Raw genomic sequence first — 24520 nt, forward strand, 5'->3', positions numbered from 1 at the left:
ATGGGCCTAAAGTGTGCCAAGAAAACATCCCCCACACCATTACACCACCACCACCAGCCTGCACAGTGGGAACAAGGCATGATGGATCCATGTTCTCATCCTGTTTACGCCAAATTCTGACTCGAGACTGAAATCGAGACTCATCAGACCAGGCAACATTTTCTCCAATTTTGGTGAGCTCTTGCAAACTGTCGCCTCTTTTTCCTATTTGTAGTGGAGATGAGTGGTACCCGGTGGGGTCTTCTGCTGTTGTAGCCCATCCGCCTCAAGGTTGTGTGTGTTGTCTGCATACCTCGGTTGTAACGAGTGGTTATTTCAGTCAAAGTTGCTCTTCTATCAGCTTGAATCAGTCGGCCCATTCTCCTCTGACCTCTAGCATCAACAAGGCATTTTGGCCCACAGGACTGCCGCATACTGGATGTTTTTCCCTTTTTTACACCATTCTTTGTAAACCCTAGAAATGGTTGTGTGTGAAAATCCCAGTAACTGAGCAGATTGTGAAACACTCAGACACCAACAACCATGCCACGCTCTAAATGGCTTAAATCACCTTTCTTTCCCATTCTGACATTCAGTTTGGAGTTCAGGAGATTGTCTTGACCCCTAAATGCATTGAAGCAACTGCCATGTGATTGGTTGATTAGATAATTGCAGGTGAGTGTATTTTTGCTACTCGTTGCACAATGATGGATTTGAAAAGGCTTTTTTTTTTCCTGCTACGATCCTGATGACGCTCTCTGATGTAAGAGATATTTACATACTATACTTTATATTCAACAAGACAAAATAACATTTTATAAAATATGTAAACATGCAGGTTTTTTGAATCCCTCATGAAACAATAATAAAGATGGATGTAGTTTCTGCAGGGGTTTGTAAACGTTTAAGCAAAGATGCCTCTGAATACTGTTGAATTCGGTCTATGTCTAATGTGTTAGAGGTTCAAGTATATTGTGTATTTGTTCCATCAGATAAAATCAGATTTTTTTTTTTTTTTCAATTTTCATGGAAGCTTGTTTCCGCCACAGAATAAAAAAATATATAAAATCTTAAATGGTTTTATTCAGTGGAAGAGACAAGCTTCGGTAACACTTAGACTGTCATGACACCTTCATAACCATGACATGACATATGTCAGACATCTCAAACAATGTCATATTTGCATTAAAAACGTCATTATTGAGCGAAAGACACTTAATGACAGTTGTCACAAACATGCATACTTCATATTCAAAACATATGTCATGTCATGATTATGAAGGTGTCATGTCAGTCTTAAGCACACCACCAAATTATTTTCTGATTGAGATTGGCACAAAAAGTCTTCCCTTATTTCTGGATTATGGGATGATATTTATCTATAACATGTTTTGGGCAGTTTTTGCAAGATTCAGTCAGCCAGAGAATATCCTGTATGTCCAATCACTTGGCTTTCTTCAAATGACATTTTACATGTGAATCTAAAACGACAGTGTGCTTTAATTATATTAGTATTGTGTGCTGTGAATTTGTCCTGTTGGATGACATTCACAACATACTTCAACGTGTGTGTGTGTGTGTGTGTGTGTCATGCAATGTGATTTTCATGACATAAATGACAACTGTGACAATAGTTTTCTCCACACATTTTAAAGGCAAGCAAGATACATTCAGTACAGGGCATGTTTCTTGTTTGTTTGTTGTTGTTTTTTGTTCTTTTTTCATTTTTTCTCGTTGCATGACAAATTTAACATATTCAGGCAAAATTACCATATGAGGGAGTGCACTAAATGTATATATACATTAGTTCAGGTTAACTAATGATTATGCATGTTGATTTAAAAAGATCAATCATTTCGATGCCTTTCCATCTTGCCAAAAAATGAGGAACCAACTCAGGTGCAGAACTTACAGAAGTCATTGAGCACGATAAATACAGAGACACATTAGAAACAACCAAAGCTGAATACAGAAGTGAACTTGGATTAGCACTAACCCCATTCAGAAGTGACCCAGGACCAGCTTGACCTTCACAGAGTAAAGCTGCGTTCACAATACCAGCGATAGAATCGCACACATTTTTCATTTTTGGGCGACATGGGAGATATGGTCTGAAACACTTTTAGGCCCAAAACCTGAAACGAGTTAGCAATTTAGCATTTCCATTGTCCTGAAGTAAATGTTTGGTTAAATGGCTGAAATAAGGTCAGCGGTGAACACAAGTTTAAGACACTTTCATGTTTTATTCTACGACATAAATCACATCAATATTACCCCACTCGTGATTTTTTTTAACTGTTTCTTGTCTTGAAAAAGATGGTTGTGGAGGAGATTAAACGTCATAGTGCTGTCTGACTGTCTGCCTGAAAAGATCTGAATATAAAGCATATAAAGCAGTCTGAATATAGCCGCTGGCAGTGTGAACGCAGCGTAAAGCTGAAAAAGTGCCAGAAAGCTCTTTGAGCCTTTTTACGGAAAGCAGCACGTACAGCTTTCCATTAAAATTTCAAACAACAGAAAAATAAAAAAACAAAATTGTTAAGTGTAACTAATACAGAATCTCGGTAGCTTGCGGGTCTGGTTTCTCAAATGCAAAACTGATCTCAGTTCAATATAAAGGGTCTCTGTTTGGGCTGAACTAAATGTCTTTGTCTTTTTGTTTTGACTGGGTACTATGGAAGCTTGTTTCTGCCACGGAATAAATAAATAAAAAGGGTAATTACGACTTTTAACTCACAATTCTAACTTTCTCAGAATTCTCAAGCAAGAATTGTGTTAAAAGCTCGCAATTGCAAGGGAAAAGTCTGAACGGTGTAATAAAGTTGTAGTCAACTTTTGAAAATGTGAATTTGTATCTCACAATTCAGACTTTTCTTCTCACAATTCTCAGTTTATCTCTCACACTTCTGAGAAATTGCAAGTTATAAACTCTATTGTGCAAAAAAAGGTCAGAAATGTGAGATATAAACTTACAATGGTGAGATATAAAGTCACATTTTTTTATTCTGTAGCAGAAACAGGCTTCCATGGGGTTCGGCAGCATGCTGTCAATTACAACAGAAAATAGTTTGCGCTTATGATTTAGTTTGCATTTTGTGTTTTACAGTAATGCTCTCACAATAGTGGAAGTGAATGGGGAATGGTATTGTACTATGGTAAATGTTAAAATGCATACCATTTTGAAAGTGTAATGACAAGACTAGCCAAAACTAATGCGAGAAATCACTTCTCTGGGCAAAGTCTGATTTTTCGGGATGGTCCTCACTGCAGAACACGAAATCCAGGGTTTTCGCCTCCCACTCCTCCCACCTTACAATATACCTTACACATACATATACCTCACATACCCATAACCTATCCATCTCCGCCCCCTAATCCCTAACCCCAACCTTAATCCTACCCATCTCCACCCCCTAATCCCTAACCCCACCCTTAATCCTACCCATCTCCGCCCCCTAATCCCTAAACCCACCCCTAATCCTACCCATTTCCGCACCCTAACCCCACCCCTAATCCTACCCATCTCCAACCCTTGATTCCTAACCCCACCCTTAATCCTACCCATCTCCGCCCCCTGATCCCTAACCCCACCCCTAATCCTACCCATCTCCGCCCCCTGATCCCTAACCCCACCCCTAATCCTACCCATCTCCACCCCCTGATCCCTAACCCCACCCCTAATCCTACCCATCTCCAACCCTTGATCCCTAACCCCACCCTTAATCTTACCCATCTCTGCCCCCTGATCCCTAACCACACCCTTAATTCTACCCATCTCCGCCCCCTGATCCCTAACCACACCCCTAATCCTACCCATCTCTGCCCCTAATCCTTAACCCCACCCCTAATCCTACCCATCTCCACCCCTTAGATGTGGATCCAACTCCGCCCCCTGGATCTTGTGTACTGCAAAGAGGAGCTACTGGATTTTTCAGCTGAGCTTCACATTTTAGCTTCAAACCTTGTGGCGCGTTTGCCCCCAGATGTCATTTCAAATGCATTACTGTAAAGAACATTTTTATTTTTACAAGCTGAGATCGGTCCAAATGATTTCCTGTGGAAACTGACAGCATACCATGCGATGAATTTTGGGTTTAGGAATCATTTTGGTTCTGAGACACTGCACATTGTGATATTCGGTAATGACTTGTGGGAAATTAACAATAGATATTTAATCTAGCAAATCTGTGTCTTTCTCTCTGAAATAATGGAATGACACAAACACATTAAAAGTGAAGCGCTTCGCTTTTCATTGTCACTGACGCAGCTTGTATTTGTCAAACACACAAAGCAATACTAGCACAGTTCTCTGGTCATGTTAACCTATGACCCTTCATGACTACTTGTGAACTATGATCTTAAATTATGAATCTGTCCACTTAGTGCAAAGGATGCTGACCGCTCAAGCCAAGCCCCACACATATGATGCCTTGCAAAAGTATTCAGACCAGGAACCAAGTTTTAAATTATGATGAATTACAAATCCTGCATAAAAGGTGATGTATCTTCATCACCAAACAGAGAAACAGATTTACAAAATTAACAGTCGCCGCTATATCCAGCCCAGTCATTCCCAAACATGTATATGAGTGAAATGAAACGAGAATAAAAAATGTTGTAGGATGGGACTTGATTTTGTTGTGAAAATTGATTTGATGTTTGGATGGGTGTGGTTTGCTATTGGTGGATCTCATGTGAGTGACGGGTAGCCCCGCCTTCGAGCCAGTAAACAGAATGTTACTACTTTCTTTTTTTCAGACTTTAACAGTGTTAACACTCAAATGAAGATATTTTTTTAGATTTTCAAACTAGAGTAGGCAAATGTTGTTCGTATACTGTTGCTACAACCCATTCTCATGGCAGTTTATAACTTTTTTGGCAAATTCTTATGAATTCATTCATGTTTTCATACGATCCGCTTACGCCCCACTGATGGTTAGGTTTAGGGGTGGGGTGGTGTTAGGGATCATGCTTATGTTTTTTTCTAAAAAATACATAGCAATAGCAATAATACTGACTAAAAGACTTGTTTTTAAACAAGTGAATTGGTAAAGGTCTAAATATGTTTGCAAGGTACCGTATACACACTCGCACGCCCCTCCCATAACTGCACGGATTCTCTTAAAGGGACAGGTGCACTGTTGTAAACACAAGGAGAGATGGAAAGGAAGGGAAATGGAGGAAGACTTGTGATGTGTCCAAACAGCTGTTTGCAGTTTCTGCATGTTGTTCCCGTCACACGCCGGAGTCTTTGCCACGCTCTCCTGCACCGTGAGAATGAAATGTGACAGGCAGCGAACAACGCCCCAACACACGGGGACAGGCACCTCAGAAACTGCTTCGCTCGCGTCAAGTCCATTTTTACAAGTCACTCGGGTGCAACACCAGCAACCGAGAGTTGGATCGAAAGAGTCACTGCATGCACACACACAAACACTCGCTCATACTTTCTTGAACACACATCCGCACATCCATGCCCACGCGGAATCTGCGCAGAGTTCGGCAGGATTCAGAAACTGCTACACTTCGTTCGCCCCGCACATCTTGGTTTAATAAATATTTGATAAAGTTTCCAGCTGCCAATAATAATGTAGCACTCTTAGCTTCCTTTAACTCATTTTATCATGTTTGATCCATTGCACAGAATTCCGTAGAGGAAACAGTGGAATTCTGCAGTGGAAAATGGAATTCTATTGTGGAAACTGGAATTCTGTTGTGGAAACAGTGGAATTCTGCCGGGGAAACTGGAATTCCGTAGTGGAAACTGGAATTCCGTTGTGGAAACAGTGGAATTCTGCAGGGGAAACTGGAATTCCGTAGTGGAAACTAGAATTCCGTAGTGGAAACAGTGGAATTCTGCAGTGGTAACTGGAATTCTGTTGTGGAAACAGTGGAATTCTGCAGTGGAAACTGGAATTCTGTAGTGGAAACTAGAATTCCGTAGTGGAAACAGTGGAATTCTGCAGTGGAACCTGGAATTCTATTGTGGAAGCAGTGGAATTCTGCACGGAAACTGGAATTCCGTAATGGAAACAATGGAATTCTGCAGTGGAAACTGGAATTCCGTAGTGGAAACAGTGGAATTCTGCATGGAAACTGGAATTCCGTAGTGGAAACAATGGAATTCCGTAGTGGAAACAGTGGAATTCTGCATGGAAACTGGAATTCTGTTGTGGTAACAGTGGAATTCTGCATGGAAACTGGAATTCCGTAGTGGAAACAATGGAATTCTGCAGTGGAAACAATGGAATTCTGCAGTGGAAACTGGAATTCCGTAGTGGAAACAGTGGAATTCTGCAGTGAAAACTGGAATTCTGCAGTGGAAACTGCAAGAAAGTCCCGGTTCCGTCTGAGCCTGCTGAAAAAGAAGATTTGTGACACTCTCATTCACCTCTTTCTATCGGCAGTACTTCCTCCTGGGATACTGAAACTTTAGTCTCTCCGAATAAGGAAATGGGAAAGTTGTTGTTCGTGGCGTTTCTTTGATGACAGTCGTGTCCATGTTTAATTGGTAGGTTATGTTGGGATATTTGAGTAGGGTTCGAGAGAGCGGTGTGGTATCGGAAGCATGTTGCAGAAGGCATGCAGGTGTTGTAATATACGGGAGAGCAGAAAAGCAATGGTACGCCATGTTGCGTCTTTTCCACTTGGCTTGCTTTGTCTTTTCAGACTGCACATGTTCATGTCATCTCTCTAGTTCCCTCACGCACGTGACTCTTTCTTGGAGTGAGGCTTGTTGCCCAGGAGAGCATCCATCTCGCTCACAGTCTGAGGCGTCATTTGAGACAGCACCTGAAGAGAATATGAAAATAATGTTATGAAGTCTCATTGATCAAAAGTGTCAGTAAAAACATTCTATTTTAAATCAAAGCTGTTCTTTTGAACCCTCCAATCAGTCATTGAGGAAATGTATCACAGTTTCCACAGAAATATCAGGCAACACTAATATTTTCAACATGGGTAATGATAAGAAATGCTTCTTGAAGATCATATCAGAATATTAGAACCCTTGTGAAAGAAGAACACTTCAGCACTTTATTTATTCATGTAAATAATATATTTCAAAAGAATATTCACACTCATGTGTGAATTGAATGTAACGCCTTCTGACTCTAAATTGCATGTTATTTACAATTAAATGAAAATATATTATAGTTTCCATTTATATTAAATGCAATTAGTTTAACTTAGTGTACTGATAAGCATTCATGATAAACCAAAATATACTTTAATCTATTGAAACTTGAATGTCATTTAAATATATTTGTAATTACACATTTACATATAAGGTTGCAATTTAAAAAATATTTACAAATAACACATTACAGTTAAAATCTTAATCCAGTACTTTACATGTGCTTTATTTAGTATGTTAGTTGACGACACGTCAAAATAAGTGTACTTCTTTAAAGCACCACAAAATACTTTTAATTTAACGTTATTATAAAACTGTAATTAAGTGTGTTAATAAACATAGAGTAGTCATGAATGTGAACTTTCTTTACGTACACTTAAAAGGACTTTTATTTAATCAATATTATATCACCTGGCTGCCAATAAGTATAGTTTTTTTTAAAAAATTGTTTACTTTTAAGTAAGGCCGTCAAACGATTAATCGCGATTAATCGCATCCAAAATAATAAATGAAAGTAATAAAATAAAAAAAGTTTGTATTTACATAATATATGTGGGTGCACTGTGTATAATTATTTTGTATATATATAAATACACACACATGCATGTATATTTAAGAAAAAAAAATATTTCTATATAAAATATTTCAATATAATATAAATTAAATATAAATCTATATACATGAAAATATTTCTGAAATATATACAAGAATGTGTGTGTATTTATATATATATATAAAATAATTATACACAGTGCACCCACATATATTATGTAAACACAAACCTTTATTTTGGATGCGATTAATCGCGATTAATCGTTTGACAGCCCTACTTTTAAGATTTAAAGTGCACTCTGAGTACTAAGCACACTTCTTTTTTCACAAGGGAATGATTTCTGAAGGATCATTTGATGAAGGAAAAGTAATAACAATTATACTGTAAACATTCCTTCCTTGACCTTCTTTCAAAAAACAATTAAGCGGTTTACCTTTGAGCGGTTGTGTGTGTGTGTGTGTGTGTTTATTACCCGCATGGCTCCGAGGTTCTCAATAAGCTGGTCTGTATTGGAGACACCAAGAAGTACAGAACTAACCCCTTCACTGCGCAAACACCATGCTGAGTGAGAGATTTCACAATATATAAACCGTTAATAAACAAACCGTTAAATGACCGCCCGATGCAAATTGCGTGTAAAAATGGCAAGCACTTTCTCCGTCTGGCATGCTCCAATATTCACTCTACACAACTTAGCACATATACGTGGATGATTATTGGCCCTGAAAGTCGATCAGACCATTAGCACCAATATTTAAAATCCAGGCTGAGCCGTGAGACACTCACCAATGGCGAGTTGAGCAGCCGTGCAGCCCAGCCTGTCAGCCACCAGGTGGAGCTCTTTGATTTTAGCGAGCTGTCTGCGCCCTTCTTCACTGTACACTCGCTCCTTCAGCCACTGGTAACCCTAATACACAATCAAACATTGAATTTGAGACCATTAAGTACAGGGATATAACATTATTAGATGACAAAATATGAAATCAAATAAGGAAAAAAATGAAAAATTAAAAAAAGAGGAAGCTACTACTGACAAACTCTTCACGACTCACTTTCATAGCGGCTCTTGAACAGTCTGGAACGCCATCGCTGTATTTTCCTGTGATCAGCCCACATGCGAGAGGAGACCAGGTCATCGCTCCAACGCCTGACATGACATGTGACAAGAGTTGACATCTGTTCTAATTAAACCTCAAATCCAACAATTAAAAATCATGAAATGAAGTAATTATTTAAAAAGTGCTCATAATTTAAGAAGTTGGGCAACACAAAACTCATAGTACCATGGTATGAACGACTTCTTCAGTACGTTTGTCATTCAGCTCAGCTATTTTCATGCTGGAACGTGGGGTTAGTGTCATTAAACAGCCATTGCCGGTAGATTATGTACTAACAAAATATATTTTTATAGCGTAAAACATCATGGTTGATGCTTCATCAGTGATTGAGCTCTTAATAGCATGAAAAAGACTTAAAGGGGTGGTTCAGGATTTTGGACATCGGGCCTCATTTCCAAATTAGCCTTAGTGTTATTTATCAGTGCAGACAGTTTTAAAAAAAATTCATCCAGTCGTTCCAGTTGCATAGTTCGCCGGTGCTAGGCTAGCGCGAGTCAACGGTAACTGCTAGCCTGCCATTACCCACTCCATAGTTCACCAAAAGTTTGATTTTTAACATTATTCTCTCAACAGACATTTAAGGCCTGTTCACACCAGGGCGAATTTCGCGTGTGTTATTCGCCGACGTTTAACGCCTCGCGACTAAACAAAGGGTTTTTAGTTTCGTTTTTTTAGTTTGACGCGCCGCATCAAAAACTATCCGACCAATTAGATTGCCGCTTTTGCTCACCTGTTTGGAGCTTCTGAAGTTACAGTAAAACACAACTTGGGGGCGCTCAAACACAAAACGGTCTTGCCGAGCACACATATGCAACGGCGAAGAAGATATACGCCAAGTAGCGTCGCCACTTACACTGCCTGGAAGAAATAAGACGAGGAAGATGAATGTAGAGCTGCTGGTCTCGTTGGCACTAGAACATAAAGAACTATATGACAAAAGCGACAGTGACTACAAACACCATGATAAAAGAAAACTGATATGGAGTGGTATTGCAGAGCAAATTGGCGCCATCTAATGTCAGGGAATGAATTTGCATGTTCACTCGGCTCATCGTCAGCGAAAATCGCTCGGGTGTGAACACAAAAAACACGTTGAAATAACGTGCGCTAATATCCGTCCCGGTGTGTACGGGCCTTTACATTTTTTAATGGCAGGCTAGCAGTTACCGTTGACTCGTGCTAGCCTAGCACCAGCGAACTATTGAACTGGAACGACTGGATTAACATTTTTGAAAACTTTTTTGAAAATGTGAAAACCTTGCTCTGTTCTGTGTGACTCTCCTGTTCGAACTCGTTCATCAAAATGAACAAATCTTTTTCTTGAAATCATAAAAGTTACCTTCAAATCATATTGAATGATTTGAAGGTAACTTTTGTGGACTGACCGATCTTGTGGTAGAGCTCCAGTCGTTCATCAAAACGAACAACTTTTTTCGAGTCATTTGGTTGATTCAACGAACGAAATGAACGAATTGACTCGGAAAATTTTTTTTTCATTTTGACGAACGAGTTCGAACAGGAGAGTCACACAGAACAGAGCAAGGTTTTCACATTTTCAAAAAAGTTTTCAAAAATGTTCATCCAGTCGTTCATCAAAATGAACAAATCTTTTTCCGAGTCAATTCGTTCATTTCGTTCGTTGAATCAACCAAATGACTCGAAAACAGTTGTTCGTTTTGATGAACGAGTTTGAACAGGAGAGTCACGAACGTGCGTCACAGAACAGAGCAAGACAATCATTTGAGCTTATAAAACTTAAACTTTTTTTTTTTTTTTTTTTTTAAATGAGCGATCGTTTCGCTTGATAAGACCCTTATTCATCGTCTGGAATCGTTTAAAGCCCTTTGAACAGTTTGCAGTTTGCTCTAAAACTGTCTTTTGGTCCTTGAACCGTTTGGTTACCAGTAAAGTCCATTATATGGAGAAAAATCCTGAAATGTTTTCATCAAAATCCTTAATTTCTTTTCAACAGAAAAAAGAAAGACATGGACATTTTGGATGACATGGGGGTGAGTAAATTATCAGCAAAAGTTTTTCGTTTTGAAAAAAGTGAACTACTCCTTTAATATACAGTAGAGTGATCAGTCATGAGTACGGCCCATGCCACGTTGCATACTACACATAGCCTACAATCTGAGCAACTTCCATTTGGTTTAATGGCACATTTTTTGGTTCAATAACACATTTGGTATAATGAATGATTTGAAGGTAACTTTTGTGGACTGACCGATCTTGTGGTAGAGCTCTGGCAGCTGCACCTCCACTTTATCCCTCTGGAAATAGTGATACTCGGCCTGCTCGCATACTGGTGGGATTAAGTTAAACTGCCTCGCTACGGAGTATGCCTCCTAAACACACACACAGAAGAGAAGAAAAGGTTAGACTGTCCTTTCTGTAGCCGAGATGCTAACAACCAGTGTTGTGTACAGCAGTGTTTAGAAGTCAATAAAAGACATTTAAAGATGACAAATATCAACAAAATGTAAAAAACGCATCAATTCCTTTTCCAAAAAAGTGTTACCATGCATGATTCACAATGGTAAGCTTATTATATAAGTTTTCATATTTTAGCTTTTGCGTACATGCGTCACTCGTTTTGTCATATCCGTAAATAGAGAAAAGATGCTCCGGCTACTTTAATATGTGTGTGTTTCGAGTGAGAAAGGTTGACATGGAGTGGGTAAATCTCCAACCTCACCCGTGTTACAAAATAACAGCGAACAGAGGAAAGTCTGCCGGCAAATAGAGGACGCGACAGAGCTCGTAATAATACAAGAATCAACATCGCCTTGGCTTTTCATGGTTGGAAAGAACTAAGGAAATTGAAATGCGGAGATCGCGTTTGTATTACTCAACAGGCGAGTAAGGTATTTTTAGAGATGTATAAAGTACTAGAAACCCGGACTTGAGTAGAAGTACAAGTGCTCTATCAAAAAAGTGACTTGAGTAGAAGTTGAAGTGCTCTTTAAGCACCACACTTAACCCTCCTATTATCCTTGGGGTCAATTTGACCCCATTCAATGTTTAACATCTGTAAAAACATAATTTTATTTATTTTTTTGCTTCAAATTTAATGACTTTTCCTAATTTAATGGGGACAACTCTGTAAACATAAAATTAACCTGCTAATATTTTTTCAAAGTCCTGTACAAATTTTGTAACATCGGTGTTCCTTGGGGTCAATTTGACCCCAGGCTCTTTTAGATGTATAATAAAACAGAAGAAATATAAAAATTTCACACACATTTGTTTTGGTTGTTATATTGAGGTCATTATAACATGTTATAATTTGAATTCATAATGTTCATTGTATTTTTACATATTCAATATCATTTTCAAAAAACGTCCCTCTGTTTTAGGGCTCTAACCAAACATAACCATATCTGTAGTATTGCGAGAACTACTAGTAGTTCGCATGACATGTGACATAATTCTCAAGATAACTAATAATTCTTTCCTGTGTATTTGGGAGTGGAAAACATAATTTTTGTGAGAAATTTGATGTTTCCCGTGCCATGGGGGAGGAGAAAACATAATTTTTGTGAGATTGACCCCAAACATAACTCGTACTATCCTTGATAAAATAAATAGTTTTTCTTTCCAAATGTCATAGATTACATAAATCTTAACTTAGAAATATTATAAAACACATTAAACACCAGATGTATTTATACTTTTCCAATTTTAGGTCATATCAGTAAGATTTTATGTTGATTTGTGAATTTCTCCATAGTCGTGCAATGGGTATTCTGGATGTATAAGGGGTTAGGTGGGGTGGGAAGGGGGTTGGTGGGTGGATGTCAACTTAAAACGTTACTTAAGTAGTCAACAAAGACATAAATTAACTGAGACAAACCTTTGTAAAAAAAAAAAAAAAGATATTGTGGAGGTTTAAATTACTGGGGGTAGAAGTACTTAAGTATTCAAAATTTTTCGTACTTAAGTATTGCAAGTAGTTTATTTTAAAATTCACTACTTAAGTACTAAAAGTAAAAGTACAAGTATTGTGTCATGTCATTATTAAAGAAAGCAGTCAAAAGTTTGAACTAGCAATCAAATAAGGCACTTTGGCGGGATACAAATTTGCTTTGGCGGCCGCCCAAAAAAAATGTCATTGCAGGACAATCCCTGCATTAGTTGTCAATGTGTGTCAATCAATACCATTACCCTATAAAACTGGTGTGTGATTAGGCAGCATGAAAGCCAACTTGCAACGAATGATTCGTAAAATTTGTATAATTCTAACGAGTAACTAGCAGAACATTAAAAAACTATCGAAGTAAAAGTATTAAATTCATCGAAAATATCTACTGAAGTAAAAGTAGAAGTATGAGAAAAAAAAACAATACTCTAGTAGAGTACAGATACAGCATTTTAGTACGTACTTAAGTAGTTCTACTTCGTTACTATACATCTCAAGGTATTTTATTGAACAGATAAATTGCCACATGTATCTCTGTAACAGAGTTGATTGTAAAGCATCATCTATTGTGAAGAATCATTTCATTATGGTTGTTGTAACGCTGTGTGTCGTAACTCAAGGAAGTAGCGTGTGTCTTAATGGGTAAAGCTACAGTAACGTCTTGAGATCCTTTCCAACTAAACTGGTTAAATCTGTTAAGCCTATAGTGAATGTTTTATGAGCAGTAAGATAACTACATTCATCTGCAGTCGCACAGAGCCGACACACAACCGAAACAATGTTCTTCCACAAAATGCATGCAGTTTTGTTTTTAACCACCAGAGGGCCTAAAAGTTACACAGTGTACCTTTAATCAAATTATATTTTGTGTGATAGTAGTTTATTTAGTGTCAAGTGTCAAATGACAAACAAATGTTACTTTACTGTTAATAATCAAACACATTCTCCTACATTGTTTTTTCATATGTAGCGTTTGAAAGTCCAATGGACCCGGTAAATTGGACAGGTCAGTTAAAAAAAAATGTTTTGAGTTCCTGAATCTTCCTACAACATTTTTAGTTTATATATATATTAGGGCTGTGCAGAGATTAATTGCGATTAATCGCATCCAAAATAAGTTTGAGTTTACATAATATATTTTTGTGTGCTGTGTATAATTATTTTGTGTGTGTATATATATATATATATATATATATATATATATACACACACATGCATGTATATATTTCAAAAAATGTGTTCTTCATATATAAAAAATTATATTTATATATAATATAGATTATGTATTTAATATATATAGTGTTTATGTGCAAATAATTCTTATATGCATGCATATGTATTTATATACACAGCACACACAAATATATTATGTAAACACAAACTTTTATTTTTGATGCGATTAATCGCAATTAGTCTTTGCAGTGCACAGCCCTAATATAAATATGTTTGTTCAAGTTGTAGATGCATGTAATATATATTTTAATATTTTTAAATGCCATTATGCCCTTGGGTGTTGGTGGCTTGTAGTGTAACAAGCTTTCTTTTATAGTTGAACTACTACAAATTGCGAGCTCGAGGCTTTACAAGCTACAGATTCAATGTTGCCCAACACTGGTATACACTTATTTCATTACAATGGTAAATGTGTTATATTATGAAGATCAGATGGTATGCTTATGGAATGAACTTTGTTCTATTGAGGGATGATAGATCCTACCATGATCTCCATGGCGCTCCAGCGGGACGTGCCCCAGTACATGGCCATACCCTGGTTTATAACAAATGTCATCGCACGTACTACCTCTGAAAGAACATACACACAACAGTGCTCGTGATAAGCCATATAGCATACATTATTCATTCATAACACATGTAAAAGCGAAGATAGACCTTCCATGGGGCTGTTGACATCGTTTCGGTTGGCAAAGACAATATCCACGTAATCCAGCTGTAGTCTAGACAGGGAACCTCTGAGACCTGTGGATACATCACCATCACTGTCTCTCCGCTTAATTATTATCGTCATAATCTCGAGGGAGAGGTGGGGTGAGCAGCACTTTACCTTCTATAATGTGTTTCCTAGACAGGCCTCTCTCTGTCTCTGCCCTGATGATTATAAATGCAGATGTCAGAGAGGAGAAGATATGGAGTCCGAAAATGACTACAGTTTATTCACTGAGTATTAGCATGCCGGAGTACAAGAAGTTAATATTGAATAACTTATATTTCAAACACAATATCTTAACTGTACACTTAAGAATTAATAAATGTAACAAAATAATGTGAACAATTTTACAGATTTATATATATATATTAGTGCTGTCAAAACGATTAATCGTAATGAGTATCTATATATATTATATATATATATATATATATATGTGTGTGTGTGTGTGTGTGTGTATAACATATGCATATACATATACACATATATATGTATATATATTGTATGTACACACATTATATAAACACAAACTTTAATTTTAGATGCGATTAATCGTGATTAATCGTTTTGAGAGCACTCGCGTAAAACAATATATATATATATATATATATAAATGTCATTTGTAAATTATTTTGTTTATATGTTCATTTTGACACTATTCTGATTTATTCATGTTAATCTATATGATTGTAGAACTGAATACTCACTGTCCTCCCCAGTAGATCTTAGTCGTTACAACATAACTGGACCGTCTGAAACACATTTTTTGGGGGAAATGTTGGTTATTATAGTGAGATCAAGCCAAATCCTGTCCTATAATAACAGCCACATTTACTCTGAACTCAACCTGACAAGATATAATGTAAAAACTAGGGCTGTCAAACGATTAATCGCGATTAATCGCATCCAAAATAAAAGTTTGTGTTAACATAATATATGTGCACTGTAAAAATGAATATGCTTTATCTAATCAATAAAATTGTGGCAACAGATTACAAGCATTATTAATTAAATTCAACAAAATTAGAATTGAGTAATTAATAAATTGAATTCCTTAAAAGTTAACCATTTAAAAAGAGTAAAGTTTACACCCAAATGGTGTAATGGTGACTTAGATTGGTGTAAGTTGGTGTAAGTTTTACTCATTTTAAGTGGTTAATTTTTAAGGTATTAATTATTACTCAATTTTAATTTGTTCAATTTAATTAATAATATTCCTTGTAATCTGTTGCCACATTTTTTTTTTATTAGATAAATCGTATTTGTTTTTATAGGTGCACTGTGTATAATTATTTTGTATATATGAAGAGTTCAGATGCAAAAGCCTCTAAATGCCATTTGAAATTTTCTTCTTTAATGATGATTTTTATCAAACTTGTATATTTAAGTTCAGTAATTTCACTTAAATAACATTGACATTTAAGTGAAATGACTGAACTTAAATATACAAGCTTGATAAAAATGATCATTCTAGAAGAAAATTTCAAATGGCACTTAGAGGCTTTTGCATCTGAACTCTTCATATATAAATACACACACATGCATGTATATTTAAGAAATAATTTAAAAAAAATATTATTTATATATGAAATATTTATATATAATATAAATTATATATAAATCTAACACAGTATATACATGAAAATATTTCTTTAATATATACAAGCATGTGTGTGTGTATTTATATATATAAAATAATTATACATAGCACCCGCATAATATATTATGTAAACACAAACTTTTATTTTGGATGGTTTGACAGCCCTAGTAAAAACGTTTTCCATGATTAATGTCTTGAGAAGAAGAATATGTAAACTTCTTTGCCACAAAATTCATCCAAAATGAGAAGCATGAGAATAAAACGGTCACCTCCAGCCTTTCTTCTTGATGATGTTGCCTAGAGTGATTTCAGCCCTGCAGAAAAAGGACACAAAATCTGAAAACCTATTTTTATTATTATTATTTGTAAAAATACAGATGAAACTCGAAAAATTAGAATATGGTGCAAAAGTTCATTTATTTCAGTAATTCAACTTAAAAGGTGAAACTAATATATTATATAGACTCATGACATGCAAAGTGAGATATTTCAAGCCTTTATTTGTTATAATTTTGATGGTTATGGTTCACGAAAACCTTTTCACCATATTCTAATTTTGACTTTGGGGTTTTCATAGCTGTAAAATTTTACCGTTAATAGTCTTTTACCATTAAAATCATGTTTTTTTGATAAATCTATATTTTGTGTTATTTGTATTGTATCACGTGAATTTGACTAGTGTTATACATGATGCATGAAGAAAGAAGGGTTGGTGCTAGACAGTCTTTTGACCGTGGAAAAGGCTAGAATTCATGTTTGGTGAAGTGTAAAGTAGTTCTGTGTTTGAGCTCTCTTATCATGTAACAAGACAAAGAATAAGTAAAGCTTTAAGAGACAAGTTATGGATTCAACCATTAAATCCTTTGTGCAAATGGCAGAGAACGAAAAATGGCTTAGATTGCCATGACCCTTGTGAAAAGAGTATTGAGTGTGTACTTAAAATACACACTCAATAGATATACATAAAACAAAGTAATTCCTACTTAAGTGGGTCAAAAAACATACAAATGTAATCTATAATACATACATTACCATGCAATAAAGTGTTGAAAACATTACATTCAGTTCACACTTAAGCATATTCTTAAAGTCCCCCTGGGGTGAAAATCAAGCTTTTAATGTTGTTTATGTTATATAATCTATGCGTTGTTTTTAATATGCTTTAAGACAAACCATGTGTAAATTCATAAGTCGACAGCATTGCTGAGTATTTTCTCCTTAAAACTGCACTGAACCAAAGGCAGTCTCAAAAACACGCTTTGAAATCGCTGGTGACGTCACAAACCTTGAAACCAAGGAAAAAACATTTAAATATGACATTTTGATGATCAAAAATTAGTTTTAAGGGATACAATTATTGACTAGGACTATTTCCGTAATAAGCACTCTTTTTTTTTAAGTATGAAAAAGCTTCTAACATGAAAATGTGTACAGGTAAACCAATCACCTTGTGATGATTAGAGAGGAATGTTCTATCCAGACATTATTTCTTGCTTTATTTGCGGTACTAATATCTGAAATTAAACGGTGCCTTACAGTTTGATTCAATTACAGTTCAATTTGTGAGGCAAATTCACTAGATTCAACCTATAATGTCAGCACATTTCTGAAATGAGCTGATGTGAAAACAGAAGTGAGTATGTGAGCATGTAGGTCACCAGAGCCGTATGCCAGCCAGATGCCCGCCGCACGCAGGACTCTAGAAGCGTGAAATGGAAAGACATGCTTCTTCATGTGGAGTGACCCTGCGTTTAAAAGTGACCTGGCTAGCTGGCCAATAGCCATTTATTTTACAACACTGACTATTTCAAAACTATGGAACATAAAAATGTTTAAATCATTAAAAGAGGTGCTTCACAAAAGTGTTTTAAATCGGTGCTACCTGGCTAGAGACAATAGAAAAAGGTGGTTGTCTTCTCTCCCTTTTGCCAAATAGGTAGGAAAACTTCAATACCCATAATGCACAAGGCTTAAAAGCATTATTGGATGTTGCCATCCAAGGCCACTCCCACCATGCTAACTTTTAGTCATAATGGTGTTGACCCTGGTGCAGGATTTCAAAGATTAAATGTTTAGCGGGAGGAAGTTTTCCTGTCAATGGGCGGGGATACAAAAAAGTGTGAAAGTATAATCTGTAGTTTTAAGCAATCAAAGGTCATCCGGCGGACTATTGTTGACAAATAAATGTGAAATTCTCTGTCCACGTAATACGGAGTACAAGTGAACACGGTTTATTTACATATACCACCGACATTCTAACAATACAAAGCGGGTTGAAAAATGTCAACGTTACACTTAAATTTTTCAATTATTAAAATGAGTCATAAAACACACAATGCAGTTGTGTAGCATCTCTGTGGACTTTTTTTTTTTAAATGGACATCAAGATTTTCGGTTAAAATGTATCATACTTTAGAAGATTTGATTACAAAAGATTCAACTTTGTCACTATAAATGCACACACATACATATACATTTATTAAAGTATTACTGTAGTATTAATTTTTGTTCAAATGCATTTAAGATGCAGATGAAAATGCATTAAGGGAAGTGTATATTTGGTCAACATTAGTTTACATTTTGCAATTTATAATCAGTCCTACAGTGTATGGATTTTTAAATATTCAATAAATAGCATGTAAAAAATCTGCATGCAAAATAATTATAAAAGAACTAGCAGTTTGAAGATGGTGTAAAGCATGTCACATTACAGGACATGTGGACTTCTCTTCTTCATATAATCTACACATGCTGCTCCAAATGTGTTCGTATAATCCCTCAAATAATCACCAAGATCTACTAACGGCTGTTCAGTTCACACAACCTTTATTTCAAACTATGGTTATCACATTACATCAGCAGTGTCCACTGGAGTACACTGTCCAGTCCTGCTCATGGAGAGCCTCCATCCTGCAGAGTTCACAACACACACTTAACTGGGACTAAAGCTAAACCCTGCTGGCAGGAGGCTCTCTCTCTCTCTCGCTCTCTCTCTCTCTCTCTCTCTCTCTCTCTCTCTCTCTCTCTCTCTCTCTCTCTCTCTCTCTCTCTCTCTCTCTCTCTCTCTCTCTCTCTCTCAGAGAGACTGAGACTGGAAAGCCCTGCTCAACAACATTGTCTACAATCCTAAGCTCTCAATTCTGTTTAGTCAGAAAGAGATGTAAAAAGAAACAACCAATCTTGTAAAAAAAAATTATTATGCAAGTGACTATTCACTAGCACTAGTCTACCTTACTATTTTTATAAAATTGTTACCACACAATACAATTATTAAAGCAAAAATATATGTATCATTGCACCTCTCATGAGGGAAAATCACTAAAAGTGTTCCTTCCGCTGGAAAAAATAGTCCCTGGCCGTGAACAGAAACAGGAGTTACATACACTATTTGGCCATTAGATGGAGACAAAGACTGTCTTTATGAGTGAGTCTGTCAGTGAAGAAGACTTTTATATTGACAGGACTGAAACTTGTGAACATGGAGAAGCAAGACGCAACGGACCGATGACTAGGGCACGGGAAACTTGATTGGGCAACGGACATTCAAACGGATTTTTAATCACGAATATAGCAGAGATCTGAAGGAAAATGCTCTATCTACTGTAAATGCAGGTAGGCTACACTTGCTTACTCGATCTCTCACAATATAGGTTACTCTAATCAATATCAGTGAGAACAAACATGTTTACGTTGCTAGAGGGGTTGTGTAGTGTTACATAGAACCGTTGGATGAAGCGGTCATTTGTGGTTTTATCCAGAGTGAATAAAACACAGCGATTGACCAATCAGAATCAGGGACTGTAACTAAATGTATTATATAAATAATATGCTTAAGTGCAAACAAATTGTAATGTTTTTGGACGCATGCTAATTGCAATTAAATGCAAATGAATTATAGTTACGATTTGTATTCCTAGCTGAACTTTAGAGTGCTTCTTTTTTTTTTTTTTTTTTTACCTACTTACAGAAAGTAGCCTACATCTTTACTTATAGTGCCATAATTACTGCTATTATATTTGAAATATGGTTAAAGCGTACAGCTGAATGTACTGACAAGCATTTGTGGTTAAAATATACTTTAAAGAGTAACTAAACACTAAACCAACTTTTTTAGTTAAGGATCTGTAAGAATGGATCTTTAATAATACCAGTCATTGATTCGAGTAACGTTTTTGACATTTGTGTATAAAGTGTTTTATTTTCTACAATATGTGGTGTAAAAACGTCTTAGTGCTGCCCTCTTCAGGTTGAACGGTGGCTACTGCAGTTGAATTTTCCTATTGGATGTTCCACACTTCGTGACGTACCCAGGTTTCAGCTCACCACGCGAGCCACGCCCTTGGCAGTATAAAAACCATCTTGTGTCGTCAAAACCACAGTTGGGAGTCAGGAATTGGAATTGTGAGTATTGAAAACGACCAGGATAGAGTGTTTTAGCATCTATTTCGTCCCCTCTATCTCCGCTGGGGTCAGCCCACTTTTTCAGCATTGTCAAATATTGCCAGTGGGTGGAGTCAGGCTCCGACCAGGGGTTTAGTTACCCATTCACTTCAACATTTCTTGGAAGTTGCAATTTAAAATATATTAAATGTTAAATTTAATAGCACATAAAGTATATGTGCTTTAAAGCACAAAAAATGAATGATTTAAAATGCACTTTCATGAAAGTGTACTGTATTTAAGTACGTATGCAAGTGTCCTTTTTATCATTAATATTATATTATTCACAAGTACAAGAATTGAAGTGCATATTCAGTACAATTAAACACACTTTCTTTCACAAAACACATTAACAAAAAGTGTCGATCGGAATAAAATCCACACCTGTGGCCCATTGTAGAACAGCAAAGAGAAGTACATGGAATCTCTTCTCCATTATATAGTTGTGAATCGTACCTGCCTGAAGCATAGACTTCTGCTGTGTCGAACAGATTCACTCCGTTCTCATAGGCTATCGTCATCAGACTCTCTGCCATCTACAGAAGAAGACATCCACACGCATAAACTGACAGAGGTCTGGCCATTTACATACAGTACATGCTCTTGGTGCAAAAGATGCTTCAGTTACCACAGAAAAATAATTCAAACTCATGCAGATTAAACTCATGGAAACTCCCAACATTACAATGATAGGCTACTTTTATGAGCTTGACTGAACTAATGCTGTACAACTACCATGATAATGTTACATTTGTGGTGTTATCTAGCATAAGGCATTTCACTAACTATTTGTATATCTTCAGGGCTCGAAATTTGACGCAGGATTGCGGGTATTGCCCATGATTCTAATCATTCCCGAAGGTCTCCCATTTATAATGCGGGATATTCCCGCAATCGTGATCCACACAGATTATAAAATCAAATCGTTCTTTTAACAACTATCTGCCTGACGCAATTCCACAAACAGCGTGAGTGTTCAGCGTCTTCTATCTCTTCTCTCAAAATGTGTTGTGCAAGGCAAGCAGAGATCACGTGGGTGTTTGAATCGAGATGGCGATCTTTTAACGATTAATCGTGCAGCTCTAGGAGGTGATTGTGTGAGGTAATGTAAAACTATCCTGAACATTACAGTTCACCTCGTCCGAGATCTGAGATCCAAATGTCACCCAGGTGCCTGTGAACAGAGAGAGAGTGAGTCAGAGAGAAGGATGAAGAAGTTGGATATTTTATTTAATTAACATTAGAGCCCGACCGATAAAGGATTTTGAAGGCCGATACCGGTACAAATATTTTTGGGTTTTAAAATCCGATATATCGGGCGATATTTTTTTGTATTTTTTTAAACTGGACATGATAGTCACAAATTTTGTCATGCTTATTTGAGTTAAGAGAACTGATGTGGATGTTCTTTTAATTGTTATTCAAGCAATGTATGTATCGTGAACAATTCAACGAGTGTTGCCAACAGGAACGGTGTAGAGTGCCCTCTGGTGGACAAACTATACAACTCCAACACTCATGACATGGTTCAAGCGTATTTCGTCTGTTTTTATGTTATTTTTGAAATATTCATTTATCGGCCATTATAACTGCCGATACCGATAGTTTGGAAAATGCCTAATATCGGCCGATAATATCGGTCAGCCGATATATCGGTCTGGCTCTAATTAACATTATATTTTTAAAATATACTTTTAAGATTTGAAGTGCACATTCAATACAATTAAGCACAATTCTTTTTCACAAGAGTAAAAGTATTTTTAACATGGAAACGATTGACACTTTCACTTAAATGACCGACTGGATACTCACCAAGACCCAAGCAAGAAACACGTAGACCCGACTTTCCAAGGTTTCTGAGAGAAAAGATGAGAGAGAAAGAGTATTTAGTTCTCTGTCCTCAGTACTCCAATCCTCATGATTTTTCTTCTACTCATCCATATAACTGAAAGTATATCAATACTGGATGTAGTAAAAGTAATGATATGAAAAAGCTATTCGCTGTATGGATTTGTGTCCAATAGGAAATGGACACAATCGCAGGGAATATTCTCAAAACTTTGGCTATAACATTCTGCCAAAGTTATGAGCAAAGGTTCTTCCAGTAGTGTTGATAGAACGTTAACATTCAAAATGATCTCTTTAATAATGTTATCAGCACAAAAATATTATCATTCGTGGAATGACATTTTTTTAATATCGAGAAAACATTCCCATCAAGGTGCAATAAGTGTCCACTCATGATGGGGGAGGGAGCAGAGTGAGCCAATCAGCAGTAGGGGCGTGTCCACTCATGATTGGGGAGAAAGAGTGAGCCAATCAGCAGTAGGGGCGTGTCCACACATGATTGGGGAGAAAGAGTGAGCCAATCAGCAGTAGGGGCGTGTCCACACATGATGCTCACAACCGGCACATCCGGGAATTTAACTGTCAATTTTGTCCCCGCCCCCTTTTAAGGGGAAAACAAACTAGACTCCCCATAGACTTCAATGTGCATATGGGGCAGAAAGAGTGAGCCAATCAGCAGTAGGGGGCGTGTCCACACATGACTGGGGAGGAGAAAGAGTGAGCCAATCAGCAGTAGGGGGCGTGTCCACACATGACTGGGGAGGAGAAAGAGTGAGCCAATCAACAGTACGGGGCGTGTCCACACATGACTGGGGAGGAGAAAGAGTGAGCCAATCAGCAGTAGGGGGTGTGTCCACTCATGATGGGGGAGGAGAAAGAGTGAGCCAATCAGCAGTAGGGGGCATGTCCACACATGACTGGGGAGGAGAAGGAGTGAGCCAATCAGCAGTAGGGGGCGTATCCATTCATGATGAAGGAAGGAGACAGAGTGAGCCAATCAGCAGTAGGGGGCGTGTCCATTCATGATGAAGGGAGGAGACAGAGTGAGCCAATCAGCAGTAGGGGGCGTGTCCACACATGACTGGGGAGGAGAAAGAGTGAGCCAATCAGCAGTAGGAGGCGTATCCATTCATGATGAAGGGAGGAGACAGAGTGAGCCAATCAGCAGTAGGGGGCGTGTCCACACATGACTGGGGAGGAGAAAGAGTGAGCCAATCAGCAGTAGGAGGCGTATCCATTCATGATGGGGGAGGAGAAAGAGTGAGCCAATCAGCAGTAGGGGGCATGTCCACACATGATGGGGAGGAGAAAGAGTGAGCCAATCAGCAGTATAGGGGGCATGTCCACACATGATGGGGGAGGAGAAAGAGTGAGCCAATCAGCAGTATAGGGGGCGTGTCCACACATGATGGGGGAGGAGAAAGAGCAAGCTATCAGAAATAGGGGCGTGTCCACACTTGATGGGGGACAAAAAGTGAGCCAATGAACGGGAGGGTGTTTGTTTAGGTTGATCTTAATATCAACAGTGTTCCTCATAAATCGACCACTAGACCTTTATTGTTTTCTCTAGCATTCATAAAAAACCTGGAAAAACAGGATGTTTGAACATTCTGAGAATATTCATATGTTCATAACTTAATGGGAATGTTAGCACTTATATAACACAAATCATTTTATAGCAGTAAATAGTATGGGGTAAAAATGCAATTACTATGTTCAGACGAGTGGATGTCTGTGCAGTTGTATTATTAACTAGATTAGTTTACAAAACCTTTAATTTACACGTTATAAAAATAACTTTTCATAAAAAATATCAAAAAATGTAATTTGGAAATCTGAACAATTTGTTACTTGCAGGCAGCCCAATATACATTTATATAGATATCAACTTCTCACGTTAACATCAGATTGCATATATTGGCAAATGGATATGGAGCTGTGTTCAAAACCATTGTAAATAAAAAAGATGGGTCGTTTTGA

At 37.2% G+C, this 24520-nt stretch overlaps 1 protein-coding gene and 1 long non-coding RNA gene across 2 annotated transcripts in view; one reads left to right on the plus strand and one right to left on the minus strand.

Annotated features, from left to right (window-relative positions):
• Positions 1-3808: 3808 nt before the first annotated feature.
• Positions 3809-24520, minus strand: part of LOC120472345 (voltage-gated potassium channel subunit beta-3) — a 40885-nt gene continuing 20173 nt past the window's right edge. Inside the window, exons 2-14 of the mRNA XM_089129849.1 lie at positions 22505-22548; positions 21829-21866; positions 21149-21228; positions 16522-16566; positions 15360-15404; positions 14770-14813; positions 14598-14684; positions 14425-14510; positions 11013-11133; positions 8720-8814; positions 8454-8574; positions 8140-8228; positions 3809-6771 (exon numbers count right to left, since the gene is read on the minus strand). Coding sequence (XP_088985975.1) covers positions 6682-6771; positions 8140-8228; positions 8454-8574; positions 8720-8814; positions 11013-11133; positions 14425-14510; positions 14598-14684; positions 14770-14813; positions 15360-15404; positions 16522-16566; positions 21149-21228; positions 21829-21866; positions 22505-22548 — 985 coding nt within the window. The 3' untranslated portion in view covers positions 3809-6681. The remainder of the gene's footprint in view (positions 6772-8139; positions 8229-8453; positions 8575-8719; positions 8815-11012; positions 11134-14424; positions 14511-14597; positions 14685-14769; positions 14814-15359; positions 15405-16521; positions 16567-21148; positions 21229-21828; positions 21867-22504; positions 22549-24520) is intronic.
• The window catches only part of LOC148981551 (uncharacterized), a 33718-nt gene continuing 28922 nt past the window's right edge, over positions 19725-24520 (plus strand). The window contains exons 1-2 of the long non-coding RNA XR_016168214.1: positions 19725-19864; positions 20499-20653. This is a non-coding gene — a long non-coding RNA (uncharacterized LOC148981551). The remainder of the gene's footprint in view (positions 19865-20498; positions 20654-24520) is intronic.

Source organism: Pimephales promelas, chromosome 4 (assembly GCF_988280905.1).
Source record: "Pimephales promelas chromosome 4, fPimPro1.hap1.1, whole genome shotgun sequence".
NCBI classification, from domain to species: domain Eukaryota; kingdom Metazoa; phylum Chordata; class Actinopteri; order Cypriniformes; family Leuciscidae; genus Pimephales; species Pimephales promelas.